The following is a 23,425-nucleotide window of genomic DNA, read 5'->3' as shown; positions in this document are numbered from 1 at the left end:
ACGAGTACAGCACACCGGTGTGCTGGAGAGTAAACCCACAACATTTACGATTTTCAGTTTTTGTTCAAATCTCCTTCTTCGTGAAAGCGACCGCGTCTCTGAACCGTACGTTTCTGCCGAATCGTTCCAACGAACAAAAACAAATCCCGACGAGATGTCAACGCGCACGCGAACAGACGAGCGGGGCGAGCGAGCGATGGGCCCATGGGCGCCTGCCACCCCGACCCCACCTCATGACATCGAGGGCCCGGAGTGCGGAGCTGCACACGACGATCGCCAGTGGACGCTTGGTGTCCGTGTGGCCGCGCCACAGCTTGGCCCACTTGGGGCAGACTGCACGCGCCGCACAAAGGCAAGCAACACGGATGGCCGGCGGCGTTATACCGAAAAGTGCGCTTGTTTTTCTCGAAACTCTCGCCCAATTGTCACTATCGCGATGGCCAAGTAGGGTTGTCACGATATCACGTTTCACAATTTAACGCGTAGGCGTTCGCGACAAATATCATCCATGATAAAGGTTGTTGTTTTTTTGTGTTAGATCACGTACGATTTGATATTTAAGAATATAATGATTATCACAATATCCGTTTCCCACAATTTTGCATTTATTGCTTTGCGTTTGTGCTTTTGCTATAACTTTGGTACACATAAAATATTACTAAAATTTCTCCAGCTGCAGCAACATAAGCCTGCCATATCACACAAGTCTTCTAATCGCTGCAACCATAGATTCGATAACGCACATGGCTGCCAGTCAGACAAAATCCGAGAAACAATGAACTCTGAAAATGATGACGTCAAGTAATGTAGCCGCCACGCCATCAAATACTCCAAAAAACAATTTGCAAAGCGCTCATTCAATTCGTTAACGATTGAGTCTGTTAGTTCATAACTAGAAGTAGTCAAGAAACTCAATATTCGAGAAAAATGTCACAAACAACAATAATCATGTGACAATATTTTGAATCCAAACGATTACAATTACCGTGGATCTTATATCGTTGCTATGCAAAATATTAGTTTTTGGGTTAGATTGCTTAAGTATAAATTTGTCGTTAACCCACCACCACCCCATACAGCCAACCGGTAAGGTTTAGCACGTAAACAAAACTGTGTCAATTAGTTACTACTTCAGCCCACCTGTGTATTGGACAGTAAACCCACAACATTTACAATTTGAGAACTGTGGCGTTTCGCTGATAATTACATCCACCATCATCGATGATTTACTGTTCAACACACCGGTGGGCTAAAGTAGAAGCTAATTGGCACGTTTTGTTAACGTGACAAACCTTACCAATTGGCTGTGTCGGGTCGGGGCGGGTCAACGACACATTTATACCTACGCGAAATAACCCCAAAAAAACCTTTATTATTAATATAATCGTGGTCGCGAAAGCCTACGTGTCAAATCGATCATTGCTCTGTATGGTGGTGGAGGTTTCATACTCTTAGGTTTTTTTCACCTACGTGACTTTACCGAAAAACCCTAAGAGTATGAATCCTTGCAGTCACGAAAGCTTCACATCTAGAATTAGGTGGTGGAGGTGTTCTCATCATCTTGCGGGGACCTCCACTGGCCACCGTGCCCTCTGTAGATGCACGTCCCCTCTCCGCATTGCCAATGGCACCTCAGCCACTTGCAATTCAACCGCAGCACGTACGGTAGCCACGCGCAGGGCGTCCCGGAATACTTTTTTTTTTAAGTTGGTGGATCACGACGGGCAATATTTATAAGCAATTCCCCCAGACAGAGTGCCCTACGACCGGTATATAAATTTGGCTGTGGCTTCATTACAACGTTGCTAACGATGACTTAAGAGTATATATATAATACAGTTTACGACCGTGAATTACTGTGCATTGCATAAGTCACTTTTGTAACGTAATACGTGACCTCTGGAAGATGTTATAAAATACTGAAATTTAAACCTAGAGCCTTTTACTCTTTGGTTCTATCGGTAAAGTCACGTATAAAGATAAAATATTAAATTAAATACTAGCATACGACGTTTCGATCGCAACACAAGCAATCATTATTCAGGTATAAATGAAATAGAAACCAAATCTAGTATACTTAGAAATGTAATGTAATACAACAGAGAATCGGATAACATAACAGTCAACACGAGCCCTTTGCCAATCCACTCCTGGATGAAGGCCTCACCATGCTGTTGTCAGTCACTGGGGTTGTTTGACCACAGTGCGGATGATTGGTGAAGTAAGGACCCACTGACCGGTCCAGACGTCACTCGCGACCAATGTTAGCCATGGCTGGGAAATCAAATTCGGGTCGCGGGGGTTCACAAGGGCAGCGTGCTAACCAATGCTCGCCACTGCTCCACCGAAAAAGGTGGTGTTGGCCTGAACATGCGATGTTACCGCCCAACGAGTCACTGACCTTCCTTGAGGTAGGAAGACACTGTGTGCGTCGCGTCGCTGGAGGGCAGAAAGTTTGCATCTGCAATACAGTAGAGCGACTTCACATTTCAAACTTGAGCTCACCCCGACCACCAGAGTGAGGCGCTAACAACACGCGTAAGACTCGCGACTCGCTAGCACCATTGTTTACGCAACTTCTCACAGTTAATGCGCATTATTCTGGGAGGGAACCGGGTGCCTTTGGGGTCGGAGATGCTGAGCTGACCACTCTGAGGTGTTGGGTTCAAATCCCGTGCTTGAGACGGCTACTCAAGTGCCAGCGAGGTGATGGTCTCAGTATTGGCTGCATTAAAACAGCTAGTGATATTGGTTTTCTGCTTAATTTGAGCTAAATGTCATCTCTCGGAATTCAAAAATATAAATGATAATTTGACTGTCATTGTGTGAGAAAGAAAGGTTACTTGAAGTGATTTTAGAAGTAATTTTGTGATAGTGAATCTCCTTCCACAGGCTGTTCTCTCAAACAGTGAGTTGTACATCCATCATCATCATTAGCTGCTGCCTATCCGCTGCTTGATGAAGACCTCCACACACCGTCACCATCCCTCATGGGTCAGTGCTGCTCCAATCCATTTCACTCATGCATGTAAATTGATCCCATCGCTCCATCTCCCGGTACGGTCACCCTCCTGGATGTGTTCTCTCCTTTGGCTACCATTCCATGAGCAGCCTCGTCCATCATCATTTTTGTCGAGCGACGCGTCCGGGTGATGGGCCGCTCCGCGAGTTAATGTTGCCGCACGGCGTAACACCGACGTCACATTTGTAACAACATTCTTGAAGAACACATCAGAATATCAAATATCCTCGACTTGGATGTCCAGGGAGGGTCTCCTTCTGAATGAGCTAGGAGCACAAAAGACAGCAAAACGCTACCACAAACATCCCGGTTGGCCCAGGACAGTCACAGTTTCATGAAGGCTGTTCCAAGCTCGGCCCATGATAGGGCAAAGTGGGGGGGGGGGGGGGCTACCTGAGTAGTGGGCGGTGGGTGGGGTGGTCAGAGGAGGAGTAGGTGGTGAGTCCTATGAGCAGCAGATGGGGTTAACCTCAGAAAGAGTGAGGTCTGGTAGCATAACGGCCATGGGGGCAGGGGGTGCCTTACAAGCCCCCCACTAGTGGCCAAAGCTACGAGTTGGGGCCCCCTTGACAACCACCATGAGATTTGTTTTCAACAACAGTCTCAAAGAACAAAAACGTACGTAATTATGTGATTAGGCAAGAGGAGGTGCGATCTATAATAGCCTAGGTGTGACCGTGCGAGACAAATTAAATATTGGGGCCCCACCGTGGCCGATTGCTGCACCCCCCTGAGCTGATGTCGTTCACTACGCCACTAGCAAGGTCACTGTGTGGGGGGCGAGGGTAGTGGTCGAGTGGGCATGCTAATGTAAAAGTGGACGTTGACTGCCGGCTCACAAATATCTCCCTGGTTAAGCTTCCCAAGGCATTTGGCATGACATTCGTCTGCCACGGCATATCTCACCGGACAGGGCCATCTCCTCCATCTCGACCACAGAGAGCATCCCTTGGAAGTGGGCGAGCAGACATTGCCGCAGGTCTTCGGGTTTCCCTCTTGCAGGCTCCGAGGCCGCCAACACGTCCGTGATCGTCTGCAAGGCGAGCAACGTGGGACGTGGGACACGGGCGCGCGTTCGAGCGATTGAATCATCATCGGGTGGGCACGGGTCTAAGAATGCTGACGACAGCAAATGTGTGGCGCAGGTAATCTAAGGTTGAAACAGCGTTCATGCGTCAGCTCTGTTTGTCTGTCTGTTACAGGAAAACACAATAACTATTGGGAAGATGGATCCAATATCGACGGAACTGCAGTATAAGAGTTGTGTCGCTATTGGAGTCTCGCATTATGAAAAACTGGCCAAATTTTTATAAAAAAAAGTATTACCCAAAGCTTGAAGACAAAAAAAATAGCATAAACCACACTGTCCTCCTACCCCCCCATTGCCCCCCCCCCCGAGAAATGGACTGGAACTGAGATCCAAGATCATTTTCTCAGATCTCTAGTACTGCACTGTTTTTTTACACAACATAGATTGAATATTGATTAAAAACACTAATTTAAAACATGCATTATCATGGATCAGCTGACCAGGCATTGTAGATTGACTGTAATTGTATTTGTAAACAGTAAATGGTCAGGCTGAACCCATGCTGAGCCGTGGATTCCAACTCAAGTTTTGTCCATAATAAGGTTTTTGGGTTAGATCGCGTTATTTATAAATGTGTCGTAACCCTCCACCACCCGACACGGCCAATCAGCAAAAAAGTGTTCATTCAGACGCTGTCTTTCCGACAGACCTGTTCTTCACCTGAGGACGGCTGCTTGCGTTGTGGCCGAAACGTCGTGAGAATTATTTTATTATGTTTTATTTTTATTATTTTATTATTTCCCTTCTACGTGACTTTACCGAAAGAACCAAGAAGATGAATCCCTGCGGTCACAAAAGCTTTAAATCGAAAAAAGACAAATAGTTCACAACTTTAGCCCACCGGTGTGTTGAAGAGTGAATCCACAACATTTACGATTTTTGAGTCCGACGTTTCGCTGGTAATTGCATCCAGCATCATCGGGCAACTCGCCAGAAGTTTTGTCGCACGCAGCGAGCTAACCCGCTGAGGCGCCACCGCACCAACACCGCCACACACGTACAACATAAATCATACGTGTAATGTATTCGTAATGAGTAGAACGTTATAAAGTCCTGAAATAATAAACTACGGGTTTAGGTCACTGAATGCTCACCAGGGAAAATAACATACAAGAGTACTTTTATGGACAAACACCCTGCTGGAGAACTGGCAAAAAGCCTAAAAGTGTTGAGGAAAGGCAAGGCAATGGATTCCCATGGCAACAGAAGGTTAGAAACAAACACGGACGCCATTTTGTTTACAAGTTGCCTCCAGTTTTAAAGAACCAGATGGCTCCCCCTCCTTCTCCTCCTCACTGTAACTCTGGATTAACTTGCACACCAGAGAAAACAAACTCCACAGTTTGATCATCCTTTGAATGATAATAGTGCACTTGCATTCCCTACCAACTGCGTAGATATAGAGTATACATATTTCTCCTGATGGGCACGAAAGGGGTTACTAGAATTCTTGATTGTGTTTTTTTTATATGTGGGCGTAATGAAAATTAATGAGTCTTGTAGGATTTCTTTGAAGGAGTTGGTGCATTTCTATAATTATTTTTTTAAACAAACATGAACTAATGTAAATGTGTGTTACTAATGTACACACATAGGCAGTAAAAACACGGGACTGAAGATAATTATGGAAAAAATGTGAAGCCATTTTTTCTACAAGCAGACCAATTATAATAATTATGTTTTAACATATACAGTAGTGTATATCTCAAATGTATAGCTGTGTTGGTTTAAATTTTGAAAAGGTCTTCTACGTAATAATCATGTTCTTTATATACAAAGGAAAGCCTTCAATGAGTCTCACGATGCTCTTTCATGAGGGTCAAGCATTATAATGTTTGGTCAATTCCATTAAGAGTTCGGCATGTGGAAGAAAACCAAGTACTTGGGAAATACTAAAAGCTCTGCACAGATGCATTCAATGAACCAATGCTAAACTGCCATCTCCTGACTACCTCGGTTACCCCAAGTCTACAGGCAGTTTCCCATCCAAGTACTAGCTGGAGTCAATCCTGCTTAGCTTCTGAGACCTGACAATATTGGGTACATTTGGGGTGATCTGGTCTGATAAACCACTTTGTTGTCATTTGTGGCCAAGTCGCTTCGGGGAAATAAGGTAAGAGCTCAGTGGGCTTTACCTGGTAAGGTAAAAATAGTTTAGTTTTATTTGGATGTGTGGGTGATTTGTTTACCTTTCTTGTACTTTGCACGCCTATCACGTTTTTCTACTGTTGGTTGTAACTTTATGACCTGCCATTTACAGGACATCTGTGAAAAAGAGCTTCCTAGCTTATCGGATTCCTCCGGTATACATATATAGTCTGATTCTGATTATACTGGTAGGAACATCCTGGTTACACCAGCCCACAGGGGATTATTGTGTCCGTCGTGCAGGGAGGGGCTGGGTGGGGAGGGAGGGGCTGGGTGGGGAGAGGCTGGGTGGGGAGGGGAGGGTGGGGAGGGGCTGGGTGGGGAGGGAAGGGGCTGGGTGAAGAGGGTGGGGAGGGGCTGGGTGGGGAGGGTGGGGAGGGGCTGGGTGGGGAGGGTGGGGAGGGAAGGGGCTGGGTGAAGAGGGTGGGGAGGGGCTGGGTGGGGAGGGTGGGGAGAGGCTGGGTGGGGAGGGTGGGAGGGGTGGGGCTGGGTGGGGAGGGGCTGGTCACCCCGTGGTGCCCTTATAAAACTCAATGTTTAACCTACTCACGCCGGCTTGTGCCCACCCTCACAGTCGGGCATATTTGCGGAATACACCACGCCGCCGTTGACCCTGGCCATTGACCGAGCAACCCAACGTTCCTACCAGCTCCCTCCGCAGGACAATGTGTTAACGAGTAATGTCGCCAGGCAGATTGCAACTGCTGACACAAGGCAGTAGTGGGACATCGAGAGAGGTTCTGGGGTGGAGCTGGGCCACATAGACTCATGGCAGGCGAGCACTGCGTCTTAATCGGCAGAATAACAACAGCACATCCACAAGTGGTGGGGGGGCCCATTGCGATTAAACTTGTCGTAAAAAAACAGCACACCCCACCACCCCCTCCAGTTGCATAACCACGCACAACAGCCCTGGAAATGTCACCTGTTGACATTTATTCCACGAGGAGGTAAACCACGCATACAAGGATCAAGGGCTCAGCTGTTGGAAGTCTGGAAGAGGATCAAAACAGCCCCTGTGACTAACACAATCCACTTGCTTAGAGAGAGCCTCCGCTGTTGACTTTATGGCCATAAAGGCAGGGATCATAGGTTTCGATGCTGTTTATATTCACAGCAGTCTAAATAGGCAAAGACGCAGCCCTCTGAAAAAGGTGAAGGGGCCTGCAGTGGAGAAATCCCCAACGAGACTTTCTCTAGAAAATGTTGGCCTACTCTTTCAAGCTGGCTTTTGGAAAAGGTGGGAGAGCACACACTTTACCCCATCACACGTAACCTGCTGATTGACGATCTGCGACCTACTCCATTCATTCTAGATTTGAAGCTTTCGTGACTGCAAGGATTCATACTCTTTGGTTTTTTCGGTAAAGTCACGTAGGTAAAAAATAAAATAAATGAAAACAACTAAATTAAATCAAATTTACTCCATTTAAACTGCTGGGCAGACACAGAGTGAGGAATGGACTCGGCTACCACTGGATCGCAAGTCCAGAGCGCTGAACATTACAACCGCGGCAGCGTCCCAGGGCTCAGAATCCACTGGCGAGACAGCTTGTCCCCACGAGACGGTCTCAGTGGACTCGTAACGACAAAATTGCGCCGACGACACCGATCGTGATGACTCCGTGGTCCGCAAAATTTCAGAATCTGTATTTATACTGGAGGAATCTGATGAGCTATGAAGCTCTTTTGCACAGATGTCCAGTAGGGGCGGATAAGAACGTTACAACAACGAACAATACGAAACACAACAGGAGTGCAAAGTACAAGAAAGGTAAACAAATCACCCAAACACAAACAAATACAACACAAAACCATCCCCATCCTACCAGGCAAAGCCCAATGAGATATTAACTTATTTTTCAGACGCGACCAGGTCACAAATGATAGCTCTGCAACAAAGTGGATTGTCATTTGGGCATTTATAGCAGTAAAATAATCTCAATAATCTCAATGCATGTTTCTGCCATACGGAGGTGCGGTTTGGGCAACAGCAGAGGTGGTGTGCCTTCATGAGAAAACAGAGAAGTTACTCGTGAGACGCCGCGCCGTCTGACCCAGGGGTCGGCAACCAAAATAACAAGGAGACATGTTTTTTTCTTCGAATTCAGCCACAACAAAAATAAACCCCTCGGGAAATTCAAGAGCCGCAGTGCACGTCGTGAATAAGAGACTGCGGTGGTCCTTCATGAATAACGAGTCACGGAGCGGCGGTCCTTAAAGAGCCACCGAATGCGGCTCAAGACACGCAGACTGGCGACCTCGTGGCCTAACCAGACCGCGTAATGTCGCGTCACTACTACGACGGGCATCTGCCAGAACTTTCTTTGAAAAAAAAAAGATTAAAACTCGAGTTTCTTTAAATTCGCCTGCGCGGTATTTGCCCCGGGCTTGATCTAAAATCGCATACCCGAAACCAATGGTTGTTTCCCCGGCGGGTATAATCTACAACAGGCTTTCCAAATACTCCATCGCGGGTTTGCTTCAATAGAGGGGGGGTATTGACCGTATTGTTGGTATCCAAATGCGCAGCCAAAGGCCTCATTGCCTGCAGATTGGCGGCGCGATCCACTGGGTTTAAAAAAAAATAATTATTCAAAACGGTCGCAGATCTCACTGCGAACAAGCGGCCGTTCTCACCCACGTGGTCATTTTCACGTGCGAGCCCCGTGTGTAATTGGAGTCGAGGTGAATTAATTATTAATTACATGTGGGCTTTTTTATTTTCTAACAAACGTGAAACCCTCTGTGCTTCAAAGCGTACTTGTGTGACTGGAAGTATGTGCTCGGTAACTGTATACGATCCAATGTTTTTTTTGTAATTTAGATTGATTTGGGAAAACGTTTTCTTCTTATGTTTTCAATACGTATATGAACAGCGACGCCGTTTTAATGGTTTCGCGATCTGCACTTGCAATCCAGAGGTCCTCGGTTAGATTTCATCTCCCAGCGCAGGAGATTAGAATCGGAGCCTTTTATTTTAGACCGGAGGAATCCGATGAGCCTTGAAGCTCTTTTTCACAGATGAAACGATGGTGCGACTTTCTTAAATCCCATCACCTCTGCCCACCCACCCAGTGAGTCGCTCAAGCGGGGGTTACACGGCAGGGTAAAAAGTGTGGGTTACTCCCACCTCTTCCAAGATGCGTGTACAGTGTGGAAGAGTTGCCCAATAGCGTCTTGTCTTATATTTGTTATACGTACTTTATCCACGGCGCTTTACAAGGGTTAGGAGTTAGACAATTGGGGTCACTAAAAGCGATATGGTGAATTGGGATGGGATATAGTGAGGGCGGTTAATGGGTACCAGAATTATGGAAACTCGACAGGGAGTGTGCTCTCTAGAGCTCCCTCTAGTGGAGGCCCTGAATTAAATTAGAATTCAAATAATAAATGTTTAACAATTATTAAGCAGTGTAATTCGCAAGTAATTGCAGGCCTGCTCCTCTACCTTGGGTATTAGCAATGGAGGCAGGGCACTAGTGTGCCTGAGTAGCCATTTCACTGCTGCGACTCATCAACAAAGATGTTTGTATGATGAACTTCTTTCGCGCCGTACGTAGCTAACCGTGCTAATCACAAGTAAAAACATTCCCCCCCCCTCTCCTAAATTTTTTAAAAAGATAAATAATGATGTTTTAATGAATGTTTTGCTGTTCAATCGCTGTTGTTTTTTCCCATACTAATTGGCTTCAATGATTGTTTAGCTTAAGGGGTTGTCGTTGGGTGAACGATGTTTACTACCCTGTCTTTTACCAAGGCCAAGCCATGTAACAACTTCATCGATTCATTCGTTAGAATACATTATGACTTTTTTTTTCCGGTTCGTTTGGGGATACGTTCTTTTTCTAATTCTTGCAAATAACATGAGTGTGTCGAGATCAGTGACTTGGATCAAGCGGTAGCACATTTTGCCGCTTGTTGCAGAATTGGACGGTTCGTGATAGCGAGGCCACCCTGGTTAATACTGAAACTGTAAAGATCATGAAATAGACGCAGTCTGCTTCACTGTTGACGTAAAAAATTTTGTGATGTCATTCAAAAAGAAAAAATCAGGCTATGTGTGCCAGTTTCACGGTCCAAACTTGCCAAATTAAAAAAAAGTTACTCGCAATGTACTCACATTGTGAAAGCGCATAGCAATCCTTAGCCTAATTAAATGTGCAAATTTTACCTTTACGATGAGGAAATGAATGGGACAGACTGTACAACTACAAGATAGTCGATACGAACGAGACAGTACAAAGGAGACGAAAGAAAGTTGATTCCTGCACGGAAACGTGACCCTGAAAGTGTGCCAATTCATGGAACCACGTGGTGCATGAGTCATTACATGCCTATTGTGGGACTCACCGAGTCACGCAGAGGGTCAATTTGCAAGCAGAGGATGATGCGCGGCGGGCAATGGAAAGGACGGCGTGGAATGCCGCCCGAGTGTTTCGTGAAAGATCACCTTTCTCTTTCTCTTGCGCTTCTTCTTGGGCTCCTCCTCAGTGACGATTACAGGCACCGCCACTTCGGGCCTCGGAACCTTCTGGAGAAAGGGGCGAACAGAAAAAAAAAATCTACTCTTAAAAGAACGTCCTCGCCCAGAGCACATCTACAAAAATGCACAATTAGACGCAGCGCTCCGTAACGGCAAACGTATGACTCATGCCGATGCGATTATCCACCTAATGTAGTTTCAACCGCTCGATTAACAAACAGCCGTATATGGTACGGCTTCGGGGCACTTAGCTGTAGGATGAGGTGAAAGCCCAGCGCACACTCCATTAGTCAGTTTATTTCTTTTGCACGGCGCTCTGCCACTCTGCGTTACGAGAGGGGCAATTTGGGGCGTCTGGTCTCAAGACATTTCACGATATGAATAAAACGGAGCAGCCCAAAGTCGGACGATGCTGATTATGCTTCGGACAAATCACCTTCAAACGCACGCACACGCACGCACGCAAACGACACGCCCGTTTGAAAAATATTCCCAGGAATTTTTGTTATTTTATTTTTTATCTTGTTTGATCCTGTAACACATTTAGAAGAAAACATATGTGAGGGGTTTCAGAGAGAGAGAGAGAGATTTGGACATCAAAAGAATGTAGACTTTGCAATATTAATGCTACTTTATCTTTTTAACGCGCGCTAAAGGCCAACATAATGCGGTATTATACAACGACGATATGAAATATGGGGCTTCGCAATACTCACCGTCAAACCGTTCTGTTTTTTTCCCAGTAGAATAAAATTTGACAGAATCTTGAAGGCAACCAACGGTATTTTTGTTGGCGTGTAAAACGTTGTGCTCGAAAAGAAAATCGTAACAACTTAACGTTATCACGAAAAATGTGATTTACAGTATCGTGGGGGGGGAAGGGGCGCGAGAAAAAAATGATAATTTTTCTTTGTATCTGCCTGCAGCCAATTCAACTGAATGAACGGCTCCCTAACATCACAGCTGAGTCTATCTGCCAGCATGCCTGAAGTATCAGTGAGGTCACTTTACAAAAGCTATTTGCTGAAAGTGCGCCGCGTAGCTCAGGGCTAAGAGTACCGAGCCAGCAGCTGCTGATATCCTGCATTCGAATGTTGGCTTCAGCAACGCAGTGATTCAATCAGGATCTCAAGTGTAGCGGAGTTGATGATCTCAGGCCGTTCACCAGTGACTTCACACACCCCCCCGCCCTCCGTAACACCAAATTAGATCGTCAAGCTTCATTTGGTTAAATTCTACCTCTGAGAAATAAAAAAAAAAAGCAATTGAATTGGCAGGGGGAAAATATTTCTCTGTAGGAGGGTGTGCGCAAAGTGTCCCTTGCTGAAAATGGTCGCTCGAAGGGAGATCAGAAGCGGGTCTATGAAATCAACTTCCACAGACCGTTCTCCTCCGCACGGGGTGATGCACTGCTTGGTGTGCTTGACACCGATAACACATTCGGGATAGAGTTAGGAGGGGTAAAAAAATATATTCCGTTACAAAGCCTGTTACGTGAGTTGGACCCCTTGTTTGACGGCACGGTTGCTTGTAGTGCAACTGGGAAAAAAAGTCTGGGAAAGTGAATTTCTTCAGTTACCGCTAAAACAGGTTTCATTTTCATCTTGTAAAACAACCCTATACTTTCTAACAAGTGCGTGAACTCTGCCAGACAGAATCTGGTACATAAGAGAGCGTTTCTCTTTATTGGCACTATGCTGTAACTTTAACTAGAGCGGTGACCATAAAACGACTCTCACCGATGATAAAACTGGAATAACGTTTTATGAGGAATTACATTTACATTTACAAGTTAACCTTTTCCCATCAGCCTCATATTTTATCCGTTATCAACACAACCGCCGCAACCATCATATAACCGTCACCATCATCATGGAGAAACTGTTTAAGTCCATCATCTGAAAGCCCTATAAATTAAACATCGCTTACGAAGTTGTAAACATTTACAACTTAATCCACTTACATTTCTCGCTTCAAAGTCTGCGATACATCAAATGAGTTGGGAGAAAGAAAAAAAAACTGCTGGACACCGACTCCCCTATTCCATCATCTCGATCAAGCAACCCGCCCTCCTTGATGTGTTTCATTTAAAAAAAATATTTTTATTTTTTGGTAACCTTGGGAGCTGCGGGACACGCGATCGATGGTCCCAGTGTGACGCGTTCAAATAAACAGTTGGCTCGTCGTGGTAGCAGCGGCAAACGATCACCGGCACTGCGGTGCAAGAGGCAACGCGGCTCTCGTATTTTCCGAGAGGCGTTGTGGTTATCGTCTGTGCGCGCCTGAGCGCGTGTCGCTCCGACGTGAGACTTCGACGCGGTGCGCGGCGAGAGCCGGAGGACATTACGTAACGCTCTTCTCGCTCTCGCCGTCTAATTATAGCTCCGCCGGGGAAATTACGCTCATTATAAAATTATGGGCTGTATTATGTAGCAAAGCGAGCTGGGGCGATGAGTGAGTTGGGTCCGAAATGTTCCCCTACCCCTCGCTCGCGTCTTCGTACGGAAAAAATTACGGAATGATAAAAACAATTATTACGTATATTATCTTCGACTGGCATGATTTGTAGATTTGGGCAAGGATTTTAATTGCTTGCTCATGTGCTCACGATTTAATGTGTTAATTAAAAGTCAACAATTACTTTTTTTTAAACGTACTGTGTTGCGGCGGGGCCAGACAAAGTGGGTAGCCCGCTGCGCTACGAACCCAATGACCTGAGGTTTGATTCCCGGCCAAAGCTAATATCAGTGGCTTCGCTCACCATCCTGTATTTTTTTTAAGCCGCTGAAGTATTGTCAAACAACTCCCACAGGCATGGGGAGGCCTTCATCCAGCAGTTGATTGACGAAGGCTGTTCATTACCATCATGTATTATTCTTATTATAATGCCCAGGACCAACCAGAGGTGTTTGCAATCTGATAATGACACGAACACACAATCGTAATATTTACCGGTAGGAACCACCTGGTTCCACCAGCCCACAGGGGATTATTATTGTGTCCGTCCGTCCGCCGTGCATCCAAAAATGGGAGGGGTGGGGCTGGGTGGAGAGGGGAGGGTGGGGAGGGGCTGGGTGGGGAGGGGAGGGTGGGGAGGGGCTGGGTGGGGAGGGGAGGGTGGGGAAGGGCTGGGTGGGGAGGGTGGGGCTGAGAGGGGGGTGGGAGGGGTGGGGAGGGGCTGGTCACCCCGTGGTGCCCTTATAAAACTCAACGTTTAACCTACTCACACCGGTGTGTGCCCGCCCTCACAGTCGGCCATATTTGCGGAATACACCACGCCGCCGTTGACCGAGCAACCCAACGTTCCTACCAGCTCCCTCCGCAGGAATGTGTTATATGACAAGAAAACCCCCACCCCCCTCCCACACCGTGGCAGCTGTCGTCCCGATGTGGCACAGGGTGAACACAGCACCTGGCCTGCAAGTGGGCATTCGGTTACCAGCAGGGGCCAATGGTGCTACGAGGCTTCCCAATTGAGTAATTTGCGAGTACTGTAATTGCTCAGATTTGACAGATTTGGACCACACATGGCCGACCTTTTTTCAAACAGCGCCACGAGATCTTTAACGTCGCCTGTCAAGCAGACGTACGCAGGCGGCATTAACCAGGGCGGCCGTGGGGCTCGAACCGCTCCGCCAATGGGCCATGTCACACTGCCCACAATGACCTGCTTTTGAGAATTGGGACTCGTCGCAGCCACAATCATGAGCAGATGTGATATTATCTTTCAAAACATTGTGTAAGCACAGCAGCATTGCTCTGAGCAACAATGCTCGCAAGAGAGTTTGAAGCGTCTCATCTATACGGTCTCATGACTGTATCGTCTCGTGTATACTGCAACTGTGTTTAACCAATCACAACACCGCAGGTCAAAGCACTTCTCTTTCTGCTTCTTCCCTCGCACTGCTCCACTCTGGAACTCCCTCCTCCTCCATCATCATCATCATCGTCTCTTTTCCCAAGCTCTTGAAATAGAAACCAACCTTGCTCTACTCTACGAACGTGCCGACTTATTTATCACCACTTGGATCGTGCCGCTCATTGCCGGCCGCTTGACATTTTTTGTCGCCTTGTGGCCTATGCTCATTATGCTCATTAATCTGTATTTAAAAACAAAACAAAGAAAAAAATGAATGATCGACACATCGATCGTGACGGGGCGGAGAGCACGCAACGGCACATTTTGTGGATCGTACCGAAGCTGTCACAAGACGCCTGCTTGTCAAAACGTCCCACCAAAGCTTAATCTAGAAACTATTTAAACATTTTTATATTTTATCAGGTAAGGCCCAACGAGCTATTTAGCAAATTTTTCAGAAGCGACCTGACCACAGATGATAGCAAAACGAAGTGGCTTATCATCGTGTGAAAATTTAGAAGCAGCCAAATACTCTAAACGCGTAATGTTGATTTCAAATGTGGAGGGAAAAACTGGAAGACCCGGAGAAAAATCCACACGACCACGGGGTGAGAGGGAGACACGCAAACTCCAAATCTACAGCAGCAGGCGTCAGGGTCGGTATCGAACCCACGACTTTCTGCATACCAGGCGAGTAACCCCACCTCCGGAGCTGGACGGCACGGCGGACTACGAAGAGCGGCCGTGAGCGGGCGGGCGGGCGGGAGAGCTGCAACTGCTCAGCCGGTCCAAGCGACACAAAACGTCGAGCGATAAGACGAGCAACGAAACGTGCGAGCGATACGGGTCCCCCCACCATCGGGCGGCGGGCCGTAGCAACTCAATCCTAATAACAACAACAATATTCACATCCGCGGGAGCGCGCCCACGCTTTGAAGTCACCAGGCTAACAATTGCGAGGGGGGAGGGGGGTCATGATGTCACGGTGGTCCTCCATTAAGCGTATCGCCTTTCACGTTCTCGGCTCCGGCCGCAAGATGTCCGGAATAAACAGAGCAGGCCATTTGAAACCAATTACAAATCTGTCGTGAACAGAAACACTCCGGGGAGGGGAGGGTGGTGGTGGGGCGGCTATGACCTCACTGTTGCGTTTCACTGAAATGCCCGTGGCTGGGCCAGTAAAAGTGAACACTTCACAGGCATTTTATTTTACAACGATAGGTCAGAACTATTTGGCCGAGGGGCGCATCGATGCCGATTTTTTTTGACGGAGTATATGCACAGGCACGCTGCGTTTCATTGGGAGGAGCAGGGGCGCTGCAGTTAGCTTTGAACTCGGTGACCCAAAGTCGATTTGCGGTGACGGTTAACGTATGAGTGGCGAGTGATTTCTCAACCGATCTTGGGCCCCCCAACTCGGAGTGGTAACGTAGGGTCGGACGACCGCCATGAAAAACCTGGCGCGGCGGGAGGGGGGCGAGCGACAGGGCGGGGGCTCATCCAGCAGTCGATTGCTATTGATTTGAACGCGATCATCACTCATCTATAAACGATGCAGTCGTAGATTTTACAAAGTTAAAAGAAGAAGCGGCCATCGAGTGCGATAAACGTGTTTGAAAAGTACAACGTGCGGATCGAGATTCGATGCTTCATCGTATTTTATTTCTCCAGCCGAAAGTCATATGGTGCATTGATGAAAAAAACAAAACAGGAGGAGCTGCCTTTGCAGTGTTACTGTCACTTCATATACATGTTGTTTTCAAACGTTATTTTCGTATTAGGTTTAATTACTTTCCCCCGTTAACATAGTTCCGGCTGCTAGTCATACAATCTCGTAGTGTTCCCTTACAACGTGTCATATTAATCAGGTCAAGCTTCATCTATCCTCACATCAATATATTCACAAATGTAATTATTTACATGTTTGTTTATACTAGTCAGCTGTATGCCTGTGACAGCAGCTACCTAGCAGCAGTGGGCCTTACCTGGTTAAAATAAAATTGTGATTTGCTTATCTTTCTTATACTTTGCACTCCTATCGTGTTTTTGTGCTGTTTGCTGTTTTAACTTTCTGACCCATCACCTGCTGAACATCGGTGAAAAATAACTTCATAGCTGCCCATCGGATTCCTGCAATAAATATTCAGAGAAAGATTTTGAACCGCATTCACCAGCGGAGTGAGGTCAAAGCCAAATAATACCCACGAATCGCACAAAGTGTGGGAAGAAAGGCGCTCATCCAGCAGTGGATGGACCAAGGCTAATGATGATGATGAGTAGCAAAACGAGAAATGGAAAATTGATCACAAGCAGAGGAATACGCGGTCGAAGCGATGATTCAGACACGTAAAGCAACAACAGCAGCTGGGTAAATGATAGCGCAGCAATTCCCAAGCGTCGGGTCGTAGGGAATTTTGGACAAGTGCGCTAACTCCCATCGGCTTATTCACCCAGTCTCTGGAAACTCACGGAGTAACAATCACGTATAAACAAGGGCCTAAAGTTAGCCGCTACTATCGGTGGGTTTATTTTAGTGCTTCTATCCACAGGCTACCGACTCCGATGACACCTGCCGCCGCCGCCACCGCTGCGAAAGAAAAAGAGGCAGACATTCTCAGAAGCTCCGGCTCGTGTCAAACACGATGCGGGCATTTTCACAAGCCGGACAAGGAAAGTGTTCGTGGCTATTGTGAGACGGACGAATCGGCGGTGCAGGGGTGCAGCGTAACACACGGGTCCTCATAAAACAGTCCGACGATGTCGCTGTTGCCCTCGAGTGAGCTGTAGGACTCTCCATCAGAAGCTGCACGGAGATTCAGCAGCTGCTTAACACGTAGGCTTTCGCGACCAATGTTATTCATAATCAACGTTTTTGGGTTTAGATCGCGTTATTTATAAATGTGTCGTAACCCTCCACCACCCGACACGGCCAATCAGTAAAAAAGTGTCAAGTTGACAAAAGACAAATAGTTCACTGCTTTAGCCCACCGGTGTGTTGAAGCCACAACATTTACAATTTGAGTAGCACGACGTTTCGCTGGTAATTGCATCCAGCATCATCGGGCAATTCGCCAGAATGGTGAGGCTCTGCTGTGTCTCCCGTTCTTATATAGAGCAGCAGCAGGGTGACGTCATCATTAACTCATTAACTCATCAGCTGCTTTCTCGCTCGAACGTACGGTGACGCCACGAGTCGTAATCTTTGCTATGCCACCGTGCGCCAAGAAATTATTCTGGAAATGAATCGAGGAGCCATCCGGCCAAGTCTGAAGGGCACGAGGAGTCGGATCAGCCTCTGGAACACGGAGCCAGCCAATCGTCATCAGGCTGGCTGCTGCTGCTATACGGCAACAGACTGTGACGCTTCGTGTTCGGCCGTTCGTAGAAACATCCGTCTCGCGACTGCTTCGACGTCACGAGAACCGAGTTTGACACACAACCCCGCAATATGTTTTCTGACCGGGGTTGCGAATCGCAGGGGGGATAAAACAAAATATTGCGAAAAATGTACCCGTTTTCTTTATATACCGCGCACTACCGATGTAGCGCCAACACGTTCAAATTCCATGAATATCTTTCGATTTAAAGCTTTTGTGACTGCAGGGAAGAACAGGTCTGTCGAGAAGACAGAGTCTCTGTCTTCTCGACAGACCAGTTCTTCACCTGAGGACGGCTGCTTGCGTTGTGGCCGAAACATCGTGAGAATTATTTTATTATGTTTTATTTTTATTATTTTATTATTTCCATTCTACGTGACTTTACCGAAAGAACCAAGAAGACGAATCTCTTAATGTCGTCGCGCGCGCGCACACGAACATTGATGTGCAGCAGCGGTCGGATCGGTGATCAGCCCACTGCACTTATGAACCTGGACCGGAATGATTTGCGGATTTAGATAGGGATGTTAATTATTTACTCATGAGCTCGTGATTTAGTGTGTGGATTGAAGACCTCACGTTATTTTTTTTAATAGACCGTGCTGAATAAGCAGCGGAAGACACGGCTTAGCGCGCCGCGCGATGGACCCAGCACCCCAACAAGTTAGATTCCAGGCCAGGGTTCACATCACATGACACCTGGGCTTGCCTTTCACTAACGTGCACACTGACCAGCATGGGAATATTTGGTAGAAATAACCCCAATGAGGACACGGCATGGGGCGCGGTGGGCTTCATATGGATTTAATAAGGGCTGTTATTATATATAGTTGTATGAACAATGCTGACTTAATGAGCGTTCATACACAAATTAAACATTACCGACGTAAAAAAGGCTCAATTTTCAGACCGGTAATTAGAAGAGGAGACAATTTGTGTGTTGCGGTGTTAGCGCATTACAAATGTACGCTATTAATTAACGTTTGTGCAATGTAAATAAAATAAAATAAAAAACATGTTCCTAAATAACTCTGTAAAAGCAGCTTTAGAAAAAAACACTTCAGGAAAGCAACCAAAAAAGGGAGTTTCGATCTTGTAAAGAAATTTCTTGCAGCTGTCCAATGGCATCTGGTACTGATCCTGGCTGTGGTGGCTGCTGCTGCTGCTGCTGCGTGTGTTCCTCTTGTTTTCAGACGCACGTTTGGGTGTAAGGGAGGCCGTCAAAGTAGTTCTGGTTCAAGGGCCATCATTAGTCGCTGACTTCACAATATCTGAATTATGTTAGCACAAGTGGTTGCACTTAAAAAACAACCTTTGTAGACATCTGCCGGCTCCCGTTAAGGGCAGCGGTCCTCGTATTGCGCCGCGAAAAACGCCCCCAATCTCACGTTTGTTGTTGCTCAGAGCCCCGCGGAAAACTGTAAATCGCCGGGCGTCTGCAACGTTTAATTTTAGAGCGGACCGTCATGCGTCGTGCGACGTGGCATAACGCGCGGGCCACCACGCTGACGCCACCACCACAGCACTTGCCCCGACAGTCTGTTAAGGCTACACAGGGAATCTTTGTCTTTGCATGCGACCAGATTTGTATAACTTTATTGACACCGGGCACAAGTTTGGAGTGCATCTTACCTTAAAATACGCATTATAATTGAGTTAATATTGTGTGTCTTAGCGTGCAGATGTGTAGTACTTCGGCTGTTGTGTCTTGGGCTGTCCGGAGTCTATGATGGAATACCTCGAGATTTAAAATTATCTGATGTGTCACAGCAAGTGCCAGGCAGAATATTGCTCACTTATGGATGATGCCCGCCCTCTCTCCTTGAGCCTGGAGAGTCCTTGGATGGGTAAGTACCATGCATGCCAGGCAGTCATAGGATGTGCTATGCTGTTAGTACCAGAAGCCAGTGCAGCCAAATTCAATGTTGTATCGTCCTGTACTGTTTTTCTATGCCACCACTTCACTGCTCCCTACCTTTATCAACCCGCACTGATCAGTGGTGAAGTGCGGTTATATAATCTCACAACCCGCACGGCCTGGGGAGGCCCTCATCCAGTAGCAGATGTACAAAAGAGCAGCACACGTATCATGTGACGGTCGAACATCCATGGAGGAAAACAAGACTCTAAAGTTGCAGTCTAGATTTGAAGCTTTCGTGACTGCAAGGATTCATATTCTTAGGTTTTTTCGGTAAAATCACGTAGGTAATTTTTTTTAATTTTTATCATTTAAAATGTTTTACTTATGTGACTTTACCGAAAAAAACCTGAGAATATCTAAAGTTGCAGTCAGACGTGCAAACGCAGCACCACAGTGACGTCCTCGGGATGTCACTGGTACATCTGGAGGCGATGTCAACACAACGAGCCACCTACCCCTGACTTCCCCTTAAAACATTCAATCCCCCCCGCCACCACTTCCCCACAATCCCATCACGTGAACGCATTCTTTTTCGCACAGCACTTGAGAATCATTCTTCACGTTTCATAAAGTCAAATTCTGTCATTTTATACCGCAGTGATGTCACCGTAGTGTGCTAATACCGTGTTTATTTCTAGATTTGAAGCTTTCGTGACTGCAAGGAATCATCTTCTTAGGTTTTTTCGGTAAAGTCACGTACCTTGATACAGCTAATCTGGCTGTGACGGTCCCACCTGATGACGGAGACTTGTGTTGCCTCCGAAACGTCGTGATTTTTGTTTTTTATTTTATTTTACTTTCTACGTGACTTTACCGAAAAAACCTAATACCGTGTGTTTGGCTGTAACTTGAAAGTATGTTTATCTTGTTAATGTGCCCTAGAGGGCGGGGCGGGGGGGACAGGACGAAGTGGAGGGAACTCATCGCAGCCTTACGTCCCACAGGGGATGAAGAGGATTCACTAACTAGAGGTGGGGGACAGCATTCTCTCACCCGCTCTACCACCTAGGGCAGGAGTTGGCAAACCTGCGACTTCAGAGCCGCATGCGGTGGCTCTTTAAGGAACCGCTCCGTGACCGTTGTTAATTTCGGGACCGCCAGCGTCTCGTATTCACCGCGCACAATGCGGCTCATGAAACATTGAGTTACTTCTTTTTCTTTGTTACCGATAAAAACAAAAAAACGCCTCTGCTCGTTATTTTGGCTGCCGACCGCCCTTGTCAGTGGCGACGCTCATCGCGCGGTGAAGCCACGAATACGTGTCTGCACCTACTGGGCGGAGTTGCGCAACGCTGCCGATATTTTCGTTAAAAGTGGTTTAATATTGGCGGTGGTCTCGAGCGGGCGCGACGCTGGTATTTACCGCTTGCTCCTGCGGGGTTCTAAACTACGGTATAACTAAACAAAAAAAAATATTTTGCCAGGTAAGGTCCACTGAGCTACATAGATCTTTTTCAGAAGCGACCTGGCTATCACAAATGATAGCTCAACGAAGTGGCTTATCACGTGCAAATTCATCGCAGCCAAATACTCTAAAGGCATGTTGCTAAATGTGGTGGGGAAAAACCGAAGGAACCGGAGAAAAATCCACGCGACCACAGAGAGAGACACGCAAACTCCAAATGTACAGCAGCAGGCGTCAGGGTCGGGAAGGAACCGACGACCTCCTGCATACCAGGCGAGGTAGTTAACATCTCCTAGCCACCGTGGCGCCTCTACCTGCTTGGTGCTGCCCTTGGTGCCACTCTTGGTGCTGCCACCTTTGCCAGGCGGCCCGCCAGGCTCGGGAGGCCTTTCGCCTCCCTTCTCCCGTTTCTTGCTCTTCTTTGGCTTCGGTTCCGCATCCTCCTCCGCGCGCTCCTCCTGCTCCTCTTCCGAGGCGTCTGTGGGACGAGACCAGGCACGGCGAAGACAGAAACGCGTTTATAGGCACATCAAAGCAATTGACACGCTCTCGGGGTTCTCTGGAGTACAGAGGGGGAGGTAATTTATTTCTAAAGGCAGCGCCTAACACATGAGTGTTCATGCTATCAAACCTGAACCAGCTCCGCTGAGACCCTGGGTTCATATTTGAGCTCCTGCCGCACGTGATTAGACGGCGTTGTCAAGTGGAGCGAGTCGATGGTCTGAACTCGGGGCACCCATGAGTGTACAAAATTTCGTTCTCTTCAATTTGGTTTTAGACGAAATTTTAGCGAACAAAAAAAAAACTCTGATGGGAAAGTATTGGTGTGACTGCCACTCGACAGAGGTCTCTTTAGCCGGGCGTGCAGGAGAACGTGTGGGTGGATAAGAGAGGTCGCTAAGTAGTTCTGTGATGTCTCCTTCTACGGGCTGTTCTCTAGCACACCGGATGATGCGCTGCGCTGTGAGGGCTCTGATTGGACGCTTCTTCGAATGCCATGACGTCAACAGCAACATGGGAATGACAACGGTGGGGGGGGGGGAGAATGACAAATAAATAAATAAACACATTTAGTGACACACACTAAATGCATTTACTTAGACCCACTGGAGTTCTATCTAACATCTGGTTATTTTGTTTTTTAAACACATACCTGTATAGAGTTTATTACAGATGCCAAAGTAGGGGTGGTCACACAATTCAGGAACAGGCACCCGATAAAAAAAATGCAAAGCTGATGATTATTGTCATGAAAGTATTATAAAACTAAAGATGCGCGAGTGCATACACACTCGGACATGAGCCAGACATGGTGAGATACATATTTGTGATGGCAGTGCCCTAGAAGCAAGAAGGGTGGACAGCCAGAAGGTGGCAGTACAGAAAGTAGATTTGTAAACTAATACCGTGAAGACCTCCAATTATAATATCGTTAAATACATTCCAATCGTACTCTGGGTGTTTTTTCACAGCAAAAACAAATCGGCCAACCATTCCAACGCAGAATCTTCGAGCGATAGTTTTCAATCATCAGCTGGGCGGCGGTGGCTTTTCCCGCACAAACAGATTTCGTTGCAAAACACAGGGCAACCGAATTATCACGTTGCAATGCGGTGCGCAGAGCACAGGATATACGTTCACAGACTTCTACTCCAGCCATTCTCTATCCGCCAAATAAAAAAGGGCTGCAACACGCCGTGCCGGTTGGCGAAGGGGCGGGGGGCCATAAGCGGTTCCGATATCGCTTGCCACTGATGTCAGCTGTCCACAGGGTGCTGAGAGAGGGAGGGAGGAGGGGTGGGGGGTTTGCTACGGGGCTCACGCAAAAGAGGGCCTCACAAACGACGGACCTGTTTTTTTTTGTTTGTCGCTAATCAACGAGGGGGTTACAGGTTGCATTCTCTCCCTGGGCCTCCGGGAATCTACGGCCGGCCCTGTTAGCCGTTGCCGGGAATCGAATCTGGGTCGTCGAGTTCACGGCGCAGCGCACTAACCACTCTGCCACCGCTCCATTCCATGCCTCCACTTTGCCGAGAAGGCGAAGCATCGCTGCGAATCCATAAATTCACCAGCAGGCCGGGCTTGTCAAGCGCGCACCTCATCAACACTCAGCTGTT

The 23,425-nt window shown here is 47.2% G+C and overlaps 1 protein-coding gene across 2 annotated transcripts in view; it reads right to left on the bottom strand.

Moving 5' to 3' along the window:
• The window catches only part of CMSS1 (cms1 ribosomal small subunit homolog), a 171,709-nt gene that overhangs the window by 10,410 nt on the left and 137,874 nt on the right, over positions 1-23,425 (bottom strand). For both annotated transcript variants that reach the window (XM_078878211.1, XM_078878212.1), the window contains 5 exons: positions 21,623-21,786; positions 10,714-10,794; positions 3,929-4,055; positions 2,402-2,461; positions 231-333 (listed from right to left, as the gene is read on the bottom strand). In XM_078878211.1, coding sequence (XP_078734337.1) covers positions 231-333; positions 2,402-2,461; positions 3,929-4,055; positions 10,714-10,794; positions 21,623-21,786 — 535 coding nt within the window. The remainder of the gene's footprint in view (positions 1-230; positions 334-2,401; positions 2,462-3,928; positions 4,056-10,713; positions 10,795-21,622; positions 21,787-23,425) is intronic.

The sequence above is a fragment of the Lampetra fluviatilis genome, chromosome 50, assembly GCF_964198595.1.
Source record: "Lampetra fluviatilis chromosome 50, kcLamFluv1.1, whole genome shotgun sequence".
In the NCBI taxonomy this organism is placed as follows: Eukaryota; Metazoa; Chordata; class Hyperoartia; order Petromyzontiformes; family Petromyzontidae; genus Lampetra; species Lampetra fluviatilis.
This window is presented reverse-complemented; position numbering and strand designations above follow the sequence as displayed.